Source organism: Oncorhynchus mykiss, chromosome 17, assembly GCF_057628025.1.
Source record: "Oncorhynchus mykiss isolate SJ-2025 chromosome 17, ASM5762802v1, whole genome shotgun sequence".
In the NCBI taxonomy this organism is placed as follows: Eukaryota; Metazoa; Chordata; class Actinopteri; order Salmoniformes; family Salmonidae; genus Oncorhynchus; species Oncorhynchus mykiss.
This window is the reverse complement of record NC_143038.1, coordinates 9,093,400-9,107,244: the sequence shown is the minus strand read 5'-3', so window position 1 is coordinate 9,107,244 and position 13,845 is coordinate 9,093,400. Positions and strand designations below refer to the sequence as shown.

The window sequence follows — 13,845 nt, the reverse complement described above, 5'->3', positions numbered from 1 at the left end:
TTATATACACAGAGCACCTCCTGCTGGATCAGGTTACCAGCCTGATTGGTGATTTGCCCATTTAAATACCGCCCTTAACACCTATTATGCTTTGGTCTAATTCGTTTACACCTGATATGTCATGGCTGTCGTCATGGCTGTCGTCATGGCAGTCGTCATGGCAGTCGTCATGGCAGTCGTCATGGCCGTCGGTGTCTGAAGCTGGAGCACTCTTTCCCTAACCCATTGTTGCTACGATGGAGAGCGGAAGAGAAAGAGGGTGAGAGGAAAAGAGACAATGAGATGCTCCAAATGGAAATGGAAATCAGGGTACAACATGCATTGAAGATACTGAAATTGAAATTAAGTGTCAGTCACCACTCATTGCATGAACTGGCAGTACATACGTCTTTTGTGATGTCTTGGTCTGTATACCGATTGAAACGGTTAAAAAAAAAAAACTGTTTTTAAGTCTTGAAATGAGACCAGGGTGGGTGTCAAATCAGAACTGATTTGAGAATTCCCATTCCAATTAATTAATTAAATTCAAATATTAGACAACTGTAAACAACACCACCATCAGGATGCTACACTACACACAGCGCCTATAATAAGTATTCACACCCCTTTGTTATGGCAAGCTTAAATTAGATCCGGACAAAACATTTACTTCAAATCGCATAATAAACTGCATTGATTCGCTCTGTGTGCAATGACAGTGGTTAACATGATTTTTGAATGACTGATCCATCGCTGTAATGTACCCCATACACACAACATAACTGTAAGGGCCATCAGTCATCCCTGCTCAGGTATGTCAACATGAGGCTAATCTTGTCCACGACCAACTCTCTCTCTGTAGCAATTAAGCCTGGGGATATAGTCACAATGAGGCCAATTGTGATTTAAAACCTAAATCTAAAGCATGTATTCTAAATGATGTATTTACCTGTGTCTGTGTGTTCTTCCTTGGTGGTGCAGTGGAGGGGTTGAAGAGATCAGGTGTTTTAGTGCAGAGTGAAGAGAGGCTGTGCTTTTATAGGGTAGCGCTGACAGAGAGAGAGAGGGGGCATTCTCAGCCCATCACAGGTATTTAAATCCAGGTAAATCTTTCCGTTCCAGAGAATTAAAAGAGAATGAAGATAATGATTCATTTCCAGAGAATTCCAGATAAACCATGTGCAATGCCTAACTTCTTTTATCTCAAAGTGACATACCTTTAAAACCACTCCGAGAGGTAAATCATTAAAAAGCAAGGGAGTTTGATCACTTAAAAAAACAATGATCATTCATTCATAACAATAATATATTGTTGTTATCCAAATCTGAAAGTGGACAACAAAGAGTTTTAATGCACACACATAAGAAACTGATACTTTGGAATAAAGTTCAAAGGTGTTGTAAACATATTTTCAGATATGACCCTATGATGACACTGAAAAAACAATATATATGTAGGCAAAATATACAGTTGGGATTCAACTACAGTCAAGGTAAATGTTTGTTAGAATTTTTTGTGGAGCATCCATCCCTTCTTTCATCCATCCCCAGCTTCTGTTTAGCTTGTGCAGTGGTGCCCCTTATTATGAAAAGATGTTTGAGTTGCTATCTATTTACAGTGGTTCTCCCGATTGTGAAAACTGAGCTCAGATCAGCTCTTAGCCTAAAGGTCTATGTACGGTGATTCTCCTGGTTTTGTCTCAGGTCCTGTTTGCGCTGGAAGCCATAGAGGCAGCGGTAGGGCTGGTTGTGACTGTGCTGACGACTGTGGGTGATGAGGTTGGAGCTCTGGCTGAAGGCTTTGCCACACACCTGGCACACATGAGGCTTCTCACCTGGGATTGGAGGGCAGAGGGGACATACTGTATTAAAGGGGAAGTTCACTCTTTTATAACTGAATGTTAGATGGTTCCTCACCCTGAAAGTGAGCCAGGGAAAACTGTAATGCATGGTTCGGTTTTCTTTAATTTAACAGCCACTACAAACTTCAGCTAATTTAATCCAAATCAATGAGAGTGGTAGGGGCATGCAGTGGCTGTTATATTTATTTATTTTAAAGGCCAAATCACTTCCCGCCGGACTCTGGCATGTATTCACTACATTTTTCACAGGCACCTCATGCCCCTACCACTCTCATAGTATTTTATATATATTTAAAATAGTTCATATGTTTCTAACGTGACTGTGACAAAGACAAGATCCCTATTTCTATTTCCATAGAATACATATTGATTCACCTGTGTGAATGAAGGTGTGTTTTTTCATATCAGATTTCTGGTGAAATCTTTTGCCACAGTATTGACAGGGGTAGGGTCGCGTGTCAGAGTGGATTAGCAGGTGAGTGGACAGGGTGGAGGAGCGCTTGAACACTTTCCCACACACCTTACAGCCAAACGTACGCTCCTGAAACACATGAGAACACAGCATATATGGGCATATATTTTGTTAAAAAATATATATATTTATTGGGTTCACAGTTTCATGAGAAGTTTGATGAATCTTACTTTTTTTTTTTTACACCAAACAAAAACGAATATAGGCCATATAAGATGGGCCATATAGTCATGTATAGGGTCTACTGTAGTGTTTTTTCCTGTATATAGTTTATAACTAGCATCAAACTCTTAAAACTCCCTAATGTTGATCTAATTAGCATGAAAAAAATCCCCCAGTTAAAGATAGAGAGATGTTGTTTTTGCATTGGATGCGTCTCAATCCACCACATCCCCCGATGTCGCACTTTCACATCTGAGGTGAAAGGTGAGAGCTAGAGCGGTGTTTGTCAGACCAGGAGACATCTTGAAAATTGGTCTTCCCGCAAAATCATCTGTAGTGTTCCGAATGTCCTACAAACTATTTTGACCCCTCTCTGGAAAGATGAGACTCTCACGAACATACATGTTTTGCTCTAGGACTCTCACAAGACTTGTCTGAAGGTCCCCCTGTTACCAGCTGAAAAAATGTATGGAAGTATATACGGAGACTATTTAATGCCCAAAATATGGGATATACAGTGCCTTGCGAAAGTATTCGGCCCCCTTGAACTTTGCGACTTTTTGCCATATTTCAGGTTTCAAACATAAAGATATAAAACTGTATTTTTTTTGTGAAGAATCAACAACAAGTGGTACACAATCATGAAGTGGAACGACATTTATTGGATATTTCAAACTTTTTTAACAAATCAAAAACTGAAAAATTGGGCGTGCAAAATTATTCAGCCCCTTTACTTTCAGTGCAGCAAACTCTCTCCAGAAGTTCAGTGAGGATCTCTGAATGATCCAATGTTGACCTAAATGACTAATGATGATAAATACAATCCACCTGTGTGTAATCAAGTCTCCGTATAAATGCACCTGCACTGTGATAGTCTCAGAGGTCCGTTAAAAGCGCAGAGAGCATCATGAAGAACAAGGAACACACCAGGCAGGTCCGAGATACTGTTGTGAAGAAGTTTAAAGCCGGATCTGGATACAAAAAGATTTCCCAAGCTTTAAACATCCAAAGGAGCACTGTGCAAGCGATAATATTGAAATGGAAGGAGTATCAGACCACTGCAAATCTACCAAGACCTGGCCGTCCCTCTAAACTTTCAGCTCATACAAGGAGAAGACTGATCAGAGATACAGCCAAGAGGCCCTCTGGATGAACTGCAGAGATCTACAGCTGAGGTGGGAGACTCTGTCCATAGGACAACAATCAGTCGTATATTGCACAAATCTGGCCTTTATGGAAGAGTGGCAAGAAGAAAGCCATTTCTTAAAGATATCCATAAAAAGTGTTGTTTAAAGTTTGCCACAAGCCACCTGGGAGACACACCAAACATGTGGAAGAAGGTGCTCTGGTCAGATGAAACCAAAATTGAACTTTTTGGCAACAATGCAAAACGTTATGTTTGGCGTAAAAGCAACACAGCTGAACACACCATCCCCATTGTCAAACATGGTGGTGGCAGCATCATGGTTTGGGCCTGCTTTTCTTCAGCAGGGACAGGGAAGATGGTTAAAATTGATGGGAAGATGGATGGAGCCAAATACAGGACCATTCTGGAAGAAAACCTGATGGAGTCTGCAAAAGACCTGAGACTGGGACGGAGATTGGAGATTGGACGGGTTCAAAAATAAACATATCCAGGTGTTAGAATGGCCAAGTCAAAGTCCAGACCTGAATCCAATCGAGAATCTGTGGAAAGAACTGAAAACTGCTGTTCACAAATGCTCTCCATCCAACCTCACTGAGCTCGAGCTGTTTTGCAAGGAGGAATGGGAAAAAATGTCAGTCTCTCGATGTGCAAAACTGATAGAGACATATCCCAAGCGACTTACAGCTGTAATCGCAGCAAAAGGTGGCGCTACAAAGTATTAACTTAAGGGGGCTGAATAATTTTGCACGCCCAATTTTTCAGGTTTTGATTTCTTAAAAAAGTTTGAAATATCCAATAAATGTCGTTCCACTTCATGATTTTGTCCCACTTGTTGTTGATTCTTCACAAAAAATACAGTTTTATATCTTTATGTTTGAAGCCTGAAATGTGGCAAAAGGTCGCAAAGTTCAAGGGGGCCGAATACTTTCGCAAGGCACTGTATATATTTCCTGATCTTTCTTAAATCTCTCAGATATAGGAGAGACACTTCAGAACTAACTTCCTTTTGATCTTTTGGGGGGGGGGATTATCTGTTGTTCCATGTAGTGAATCTGTTATTCAATTCATTTCTATGGGCTAACAGTAAGGACAAAAATGTTTTTTAATATATATTTTTGGTACTTCAAGGAGTCTTAAAATTCTAAATCAAATAGCTAAATCATCCTTGCTATGACCTTAAAACAATTCCATATATCTTAGTAGAACAGTGCAGTTAATAACTTGATTTCCAGTTATTTTTATGATATTTCCATACTATGGAGGTCGAAATAACATTGTGAAATTTTGATAATGACCTTTTTCTGTAAGAGCTGGCATATGAAAACAAATGCCTGCAATATCAGCCTTTTCAGGTGGGATGGAACTTATGTCCCACATCTGATTATAATAGACCTGACCCCAGAGCTGCTTTAAAACCTTTCATCATACATGTAATGTAGCAGGCAACAGACCTTGTTTGGCGTGATTAGGTGTGTTATTCCTACCTTGACCCTGTAGCTCAAACCCAGGTCTGGCCTATAGCCGTACGGCTGACTGTTAGTCTTGATGTGTGCTGATGATGACTGCTTGTGTCTGCCACCATGGGACTTGTGGACGTGGGACTCCATACTGGAGAAAGAAAAGAAACTCTGAAAAGAAAACAAAATACTTGAATGTCATTTGCAGAAGGGGAGAGCAGTGCAGTAAATACAATAGACCTCTTATCTTGATTTAATCCTCACACTGGTCTTCCAGTCAGAAACAGAATAGAGAATCAAAGCACGTCAGACTTCCGTTGCTGCACTTTGACCTTTGGTTAATAAAAAGACTGTGTGTAGGTCTATCCAATCACCTCAGTGGTAATACCAATGAGTCAGAATTGTTCACTATCCATGATGGAAGCAAAAATAGCTTTCTCCTATCACTAATATCAAACCTTTTTGGTGGAGAGGAGGATTGATGTTAAATAATTCACCTCTATTTATACAGGTAAATGAATTAAGAACAGATTATTATTTGCAATGACAACTTGTCAGAGGGTTAGAATAACAAAACTGATTTGGGATCATCCACTAACCTTTCCACACAGTGGACATTCAGTCCCAGTGGTCCTGTGGTCACTGATCTGGGGACAGCCTCTGTGTCGGGTCTCCCCCAGGAGGGGCGAGCCCACCTCCTCAGCAGGGCTGCCAGGGTTCAACTGGGAGGGAGAGTCGTGGTGCAGCCCAGCTCTACCATCTTAAGACGGAGAATAGCAGAAGGTTGATAAGTTATATTAATAGCCCCTCTTATAAGCAATCACTGATCTCTAGGTCTTAAACACATTACTGTTTCAGTCTTAACTTGAATGAAAATGGTTAAAAAATGAATGATTATGAGAGAACGATAATACACAAAACTGGCAGATGTACATGAGCTTGTGTTAGCTGAGCCTCAGTGTTCAACACCTACCTGAAGACATGGGACTGGAGGGGTGAAGGTAAGGGGGACTATGTGAGGCAGGGTGGAGGGCTGGAGATGGAGAGGGCTGTGGTGGGTAGGCCTCATTGTGTGTCACTAGAGACACTGCACCCTTAGGTGACGGCTGTCCCGGAAGGGTACCCCCCTGCCTCTTGTCTGTTTCTGAGGAACCTACTGGGACCAGGGTCGTGCCCAAGTAGGGGCTACCTGCTTTGGGGCGCGGAGGGTGAGAGCCCCCCCTCCTCACCAGGAAAGAGCGAGGCATGGTGGGGAAGCGAGAAGCAGCAGGAGCACAGATGGTTTTGTAGACTCAGTCTAATGGAAGGGAAGTAGAAGGCCCTGCAATATGGAGTACATGCCAATTGGCAGAATAGTCCAGGTGTTACTCATATCAACCAACATACAGCAGGTGGCAGCAGTGCTTTGACTAACAAGGTCACATACTTCACTGCCGTATTCATAAAGCTTCTCAGAGTATGAGTGCTGATCTAAGATCAGTTTTAACTTTCAGATCATTAGGAATAGGATAACAGGAACAAGGGGGACCTGATCCGAGATCAGCACAGCTAATCGGAAATGCTTTCTGAGTACAGGCCCTGGTCACACAACCACTCGGAAAGTAACAGTACTGTGGGTTTTGCTGACACTAAAATTATGAAGGCAACATTTTGAAACCATAAAAACGAGCTCCATAATGAAATCAGTTCAAATATACTGAACGGAAATTGAGTATTTTCCCAGCTTTTCCTGCTGAATCTATTCATAAAGGAGGTCATTTATTTGGCATTAATGTATAATTTACAGACATCTCTAGATGTCATCGCCTCAAGCAAGTCATTGCACATACTCATCACTCTTGAGCTTGGTTGGATTGCTGCATAAACTGTGGCCACATAATACTAGCACCCAGTGTTTTGAAACAATTCCACAGCAACTACCACCCAAATTCAACCAAACACAGCAGACCGTTATGTATTATCCCGACTCACCCTGTGAGCTCTCTCCCCTCTGGTTGCACAGCCTTACAGGTGGCAAATGGTAGAGTATTGAAGACATAACAAGATAGAAGACTAGGGGCAAAAAGGTTCCCAAAAATAGCAAAACTTGATGTATTTTTCCTCTGCTGGATTCATAGTGGTTAAAAGCTTCAGATATAAAATATTTATCATTTGAAGTATTCTGTGTTACTAGGCAGAATAGTTCATATCTTTTTGCCCAAGGGATCAGTAAATAAAACACGGAACTCTTTCTACTGTGTAATTCTGCAGACACAGGGTGACATTTGAAATAGCATAACTAAGTATGATGCAGATACACCCGTGGAGATAAATGATTAGATTGAACACATTGGCTGAATTCATTTGGTACAGTAAATGCAGAAAAACTCACCTAGTAAAAGAGGAATGACAAATCTCTGCAGCTAGCCCTCTTGAAGATGTCTTCAGTCAAGTCACCTGGTGAGATGACAAAAGAGCTTTGATTTTAAAAGATGGTGATAATGTACATGATCATTTCCTAAAAGCACAAAGCCAAAAATATGCTCCTAATCTTAATTGCAGGATGGAATTGAAGACTGCAAGAAGTAATTTATGCCATTACAGCGAGAATGGAAAATGTGAAAATCTCACTACGAAAAAAGTGGTTCATACAAACTTACCAGATAAGGTTCTTTAAAAGGCATACAAATGTCAACCTTTCACATCAAGTCATTAGGCTGAACAAATACATTCAGGCTCAAATTTGAAATGAATTTGATATCAAAATATGATATGCCAAAATGTAAACTTAATCCCTGAATCTCCAACTGCGTAGTAAACTAATGAAAATTGAATAGGAAGCTCAAATCATGTATCATCACAGTATAAATCTATCTATCTATCTATCTATCTATACGCTCAAGTTTTAAGTTCTAGGCTGTATTCAGCCACTGAGACGTAGTGTTCAGTTCGGTGAAGCCCAATGAAAGTGATGGGGAAGAGCGTCTCTGTAGCACCGTTACACTCAGCAGCAGCCACCTCAACCACAGAGCTTCCTCAGAAAGACTCCACTGCTGAGCAACAGGTATTTCTGCTGCACTAAAAACCCACTCGTCGCTGCTTTGCTACAGTATATAGGACCAAACAAGTCCAGATGTACCCTCTCTAATCTCTTCACTTTCAAATGACCAAAATGTCCTCTTTGACTCGAGGTTGGTATACAAATCTCTAATATCAGTCTACTTCATTGTTATATCAACATGATTCACATGATCACAAAACAGGAAGATGTGTGGAAGTGAGGCAAGAGAATACCAAGTAATAAGAAACTGAATGAGAGAAGGATGGTGGAGTCACTTGAGTAATGTGGGGCAAAGTGTCGACACAACACACAAGTGTTGAGACAGGAGGGGGTTTCAAAATGGAAGTTAGAGCAGAGAGCGATGGAGGCGGAAAGCCCAAACAGAAATTAACTGGTGACCCAATGTTGCGATGAGCAGAACGAGAGAGAAAGATAAGAGAGAGGGACTGAGAGCCAAAGAGGAGAACAGGTTCAATGGAAGATTTACAATGGATTTGATATCCAAATGAAGACAGAGGTGGAGACAATCAACACAACAACCCCGTACCACCTCGACATGGCATCTGAGAATGTGTAGTGTCAATGTTAATTTCATATCAATCATCATCAAGTACAGAACACTGAGATATTTTCATAATATTGTCTTTATTACTGTCATTAATATACTTGACAACACATTGGTAGAATTGCAAGAGAGAGTGAACAAGGTTGGAGGGAGTAAAGTGGATACCGACCTGTCCTACACCAGGGTTGTGTTTGAGGCACCAAATGGAAGAAAAGTGACTGAAACCGGGAGGTACTTCATGGACTTGTCCAATAAGAAACACACATTTTTGTTCTGTTGCAGAACATTTTAAAATATTTTACTTTGAGTGCCCTAATGAATACAACCCAGGGTATGCATGGAGGACACCGTCCTTAAGGGGGAGTTTTGTGTTTTGTTTCTCTCTTCTTTGAGACACAGACAACGGCATGTAGTGTTCCAGTTTTATTCTAACATGGTTATATATATATATAAATAAATAAAAATCTTAAACATATTGGGGATCCTTCAGTCCTAGCTCAACAGTGGCCTTCACCTTTGAGATATTTTTGGTGAACACCACCCTAAACCAGAGTGCAAATGCTGAACTGTCTATGAAAATTGCATTTGATATACTATGTATAAATCTACCTACATTATGGCACTATATTAGATTTAAACATGGAACCCTACCATTCGACACACCCTAAGATTTTAAACTTGGTTCAGATCAAAGAATAGCCATACCAACGCTAATCATAAAACTACATGGATGACAAATACTGAATCAGAGGGCATCTTCATGTGTATCAAAACGTATTGTCACAGTTCTACCAGTTGTAGTTGGGACACTGGGGAGCTCCGCATCGAAGCACCATCTCTGAACAGCAGTATAGTGTTTGTATTATGCAGGGTTGTTATACAGCCTGGTGTTATGAGTGTAGAGCGAGTGCACAAGACTTTGTGCAAATTAGACACTGTCTAGTAGTGTCTAAATAGTGGAGTAAAGTACTTAAGTAAAAAATAATTTAAAGTACTACTTTAGTAGGTTTTTGGTATCTGTACTTTACTATTTATGTTTTTGACAACTTTAGGAATTTAGTGGCGTAAAAGTTAGAAAATAAATGTACTTTTTACTCCATACATTTGATCAGAAACGCAAAAGTACTCGTTACATTTTGAATGCTTAGCAGGACAAGAAAATGGTCAAATTAACTCACTTATCTAGAGAACATTCCTATTGCCTCTGATCTGGCGGACTCACTGAACACAAATGCTTAGTTTGTAAATTATGTCTGAGTGTCGGTGTGCCCCTGGCTAACCGTAAAAAAAAAAAAAAAATTAAAGCAAGAAAATGTCTGGTTTGCTTAATGAAATGATTAATACTTTTACTTTTGATACTGATGTATATTTAAAACCAAATAGCTTTACTCAAGTAGTATTTTACTGGGTGACTCACCTTTTTAATAGACAATTACTCAAATAAAAGTATCTTTACTTTTACTCCAGGTATGACTCAAGGGCTTTTTCCACCACTGACCAAAACTATACTCTACCACAGGTTGACAACACATGGCATCCGAACTCCCTCCCATTGCTAAAGTAATGCCGTAACTGACTGGTCCAGGATGTTACACCAGACAACAGTGATTTCAGCTGCTGCACTGGTTTAACCTCTAAAAAGGTGGTTATTTGTAATACTTGAGCAAGCGAAAGATGGGCTACATGGCAGTGGAACCCCATTAGAGGAGCTCCTTATTTCCTTGGCAGTTGGTGACAGGTTCCCCCGTCATTCAGCATCACTGTGTGACAAAAGCCAGGCACACACCAAATCTGAGTGCATGGCATAAGTTGAACACAAGAAAACATGATACAAAGTTGGGATGCATAGGCTTGGTGGCATAGCATTATACAGTACCTCAATACTACCAAGAAACCTTACAAGTTCTCACTAATACTGACATGAGACAGGGCCTTAGCTTGCTACACTAACCACTCTAAGCGTCCACTCCCATATTCCCAGAACAGCACTCACTGCTTTAAGTCAGGAGGAGATCTAGAATCTTAGAATCAATATCTAGAATCTTAGATCCAGAATCTTAGGATCGTATATCCAGAATCTTAGGATCGTATATCCAGAATCTTAGGATCGTATATCTAGAATCTTAGGATCGTATATCTAGAATCTTAGATCCAGAATCTTAGATCCAGAATCTTAGGATCGTATATCCAGAATCTTAGGATCGTATATCACCCTACTGAATATATTACTACACATCCTCTGCATCAGCAAATCAACTAAATGATTCTTGTGATCTATTTATATTAATACTTTAGTTCAGGTTGTCATATGGAATTATTGTAATTATTGAATTATACAATACGTTTTGCTTCCACTGTTGTAAGAATATATCAAAATGTGATATGTCTGCCACAGAAGTAGGACAATGCTCTTTCCATCTATATAGAGTTTGTATGGAACCCTTTCCCCCTTGACATTGGGATAGCAACCACATGGAGCTTCTTTCCAGATGGCCATCATCGATTCCCATGATCAACTCTGTCCCATTGATATAAACACAGAACATTCGAATGCTTTGGAAACATGACACCAAGCCGATGCATTAGTCTCCCCTCTCCTAATGACTGAGCTAAAGCTAATTCTAACAAGCATGTCATATATTCAAGACAATTGGGATGATATGCCACATAGTTAGCCAATGAGGTATATACTAGGCAAAATACTGCTCCCAGTCTGTTAACACCTGTGCATTTTAGCCATCTGAAGCTGTAGTAACAGCGTGCATCAGATAGTCAGACATTTTCAGTCAACACGTTCAACTGAATGTTTCCATCCATCCCTAAATCCTATTGGTAACAGGCAGTAGAAAGAGGAAGTGATGTCACAGTTGGCTGTTCTGGAAGGAGAGGTATTGATAATTCATCATACAGCACCATGACTGAGACGAGAACAACAGAGAACAGAACAACAGAGACATAAACAGAGTGATAACCCTGGTCCAACTTGATAATGATATTTATGATGATCTGATCAGTACACTTGTAGCTGGTAAATTATTATTATTTTGCCTCTGATTAGTCAATTTCAACAATTTTTTTTTTTGGTAACTTCAAATGAACACCTTCACGTCACTCACACAGCATTTTGACGGACACATGCCAAGCAGTCCCAAACTAGTAAACTCCAGCCTCACCTTGAGACAAAAATGAATGATTGACTGAGCCATTGCTGTCCTCTTATAAACACTTGTGGGTTGATACCTGCTCTTAGGGTTTAAAAATGCCTTAACACATTTCAAATAGAGTATAAAGGAGTTGTTTATGTGTGGGTATTGCACAAGTCATAGGTAGAGACATCATTATGAAGCATAGCCATAACCGTTCAACATTTTCTTCACAGTAGTTTTCGCACTCACAACTGATTCCTAAGGGGCGTAAAGTTCGACTGTATGTCGAGCAGATAGAACATAAAAGAAGACTGGGAGAAAAAAAAGGAAAAATCTTAGCAGCGCATTTGTTCCGTCTCTCTGACATGAATCGTCAAGGACGCCGTCCGTTCACACCTCAGCCTCAGGATTCAAGTTGGCACAAAGGACCGAGGGAACTCAATGTGTATATAATGTTTGGCCGCCGTTGGTATCTATATATTTATATAGATATATAAAAAAATATTAAAATAAATAAGAACATAAATAATAGCAGAAAAAATGACCTAAGATTTGGCAACGTTGAGATTTTTTTTGTGGTTGACATTAGCCATCGTAATTCGCTTGCCTCGTTTCATTTGCAAGACAGACACAACAAACATATTTCAGTAAGGTAAATTGTTAATATTCATCTATGCATGTGATGTCATCTAGTAACATCCCTATGATATTGATGTGTACAAGTCCATACCATACTCCTTTTCTACCTCTATCCTTCCTTCATTCCCTCTCGCTCTCATTTGTTTTGAAGTGTGCATTGTGAGGTTACAGTGGATGGTTGTTTCCATTTTGACAGGCAGTGCAGGTGGCCAATGGGTCTTCTTGGAATGATGAAATGACAGAAAGAGACAGAGAGAGAGAGAAAAGGAGGAAAGAGAAAGATGGAGGGAGACAGTAAGTCCCACATCTCGCTCACGGGACTGACTGTACAAGCAGGGTCAAGCCCAACAAGTCATCCATCCATATCCTCTTTTACTGATCCCAAGTCCATATTGAAGTCCTTACAAACTTGAGGGGAATCATTTAATCAAAGTGATGTCCTATGCATCTCAGTCACTGCTGTGTGGTATGGTTGGAGTGTTGAAAGTGGAAAGTTATTTTTTTGGTCCATTTTCAATCCTTTTTATTTTCTCGGCTTTCTGTGTGGATAGGATATGCTTGCTGCACAGTGAGCGAGCGTACTGAAGTTATCTGTTCTTCACTCAGGTCCAGAGTGCAGCGTGGAAACTAATGGCAAGGACAGGACAGGACAGGACAGGGGAATAGGACTGGAATTGACTCAACCCCCATAGGGAATACAGGGTCTGTGAGAATGTAGAGGAGAAAGAGATTGAGAGAGAGAGAGAGAGGGAGATAAAGAGAGGGATAAGTGAAGAGAGATAGGAGAGAAGAGAGAAGTAAAAGGGGGAAATGGAGAAAAGAGAATGACAAAAAGAGGAGAGACCATGGCACCAACATGAAGGAGGAGGAGGGGAGGATGTCATTTACAGGTTACAGTAGTTTAGGGTGAAAACAGTAGTACAGTAAAGTTGGGGCGAGTACAGCATCTCTAATACTAAAGAGATACTGAGTACAGGATCAGGGAGTTCCAGGGACCGCCATGGCTCAGTTGTCCAGGACCTCAGCACACACCATGCTAGTGTAGAGCTGCTGCGAGGGGCCGTGGTGGGGGTGGTCCGGGTGGGCCTCTGCTTCGCTGTCGGTGCTGCCTTCGCTGTCCAGCCTGGCGGGGTACATGGCGTTAGGGGGGATGGGGCTGGGGAGAAGGTCCTCATCAGAGCTCAGGTAGTCGCCTCCGGCCGACAAGGGGCTAGCTAGACACAGATCCGGGTAGCCCCCGCCCCCATCCCGGGAACTAGGAGCGAACTTGGAGCGCTGCCCGCGGAGCTGCCTGATCTAAAAGAGAAAGAAATAAGGATAAGACATTCATACACATAGATTACTGTCACAATTATCTAGTATATTACTGATATCAC

At 40.8% G+C, this 13,845-nt stretch overlaps 2 protein-coding genes across 3 annotated transcripts in view; both read right to left on the bottom strand.

Moving 5' to 3' along the window:
- Window positions 1-1,286: 1,286 nt before the first annotated feature.
- On the bottom strand, window positions 1,287-8,337 carry LOC110493587 (uncharacterized). The gene is made up of 7 exons (XM_021567943.3): window positions 7,719-8,337; window positions 7,451-7,515; window positions 6,053-6,400; window positions 5,679-5,839; window positions 5,107-5,250; window positions 2,217-2,382; window positions 1,287-1,814 (listed from the first exon to the last, which is right to left on the bottom strand). Exons 3-7 carry the CDS (start codon window positions 6,324-6,326, stop codon window positions 1,651-1,653), a joined length of 909 nt encoding a protein of 302 aa, XP_021423618.1. The 5' UTR covers window positions 6,327-6,400; window positions 7,451-7,515; window positions 7,719-8,337; the 3' UTR covers window positions 1,287-1,650.
- Window positions 8,338-8,740: 403 nt separating this feature from the next.
- Window positions 8,741-13,845, bottom strand: part of LOC110493584 (EVI5-like protein) — a 39,195-nt gene continuing 34,090 nt past the window's right edge. For both annotated transcript variants that reach the window (XM_021567940.3, XM_021567937.3), the window contains one exon: window positions 8,741-13,765. In XM_021567940.3, the coding sequence (XP_021423615.3) occupies window positions 13,475-13,765 (291 nt within the window). In that variant the 3' untranslated portion in view covers window positions 8,741-13,474. The remainder of the gene's footprint in view (window positions 13,766-13,845) is intronic.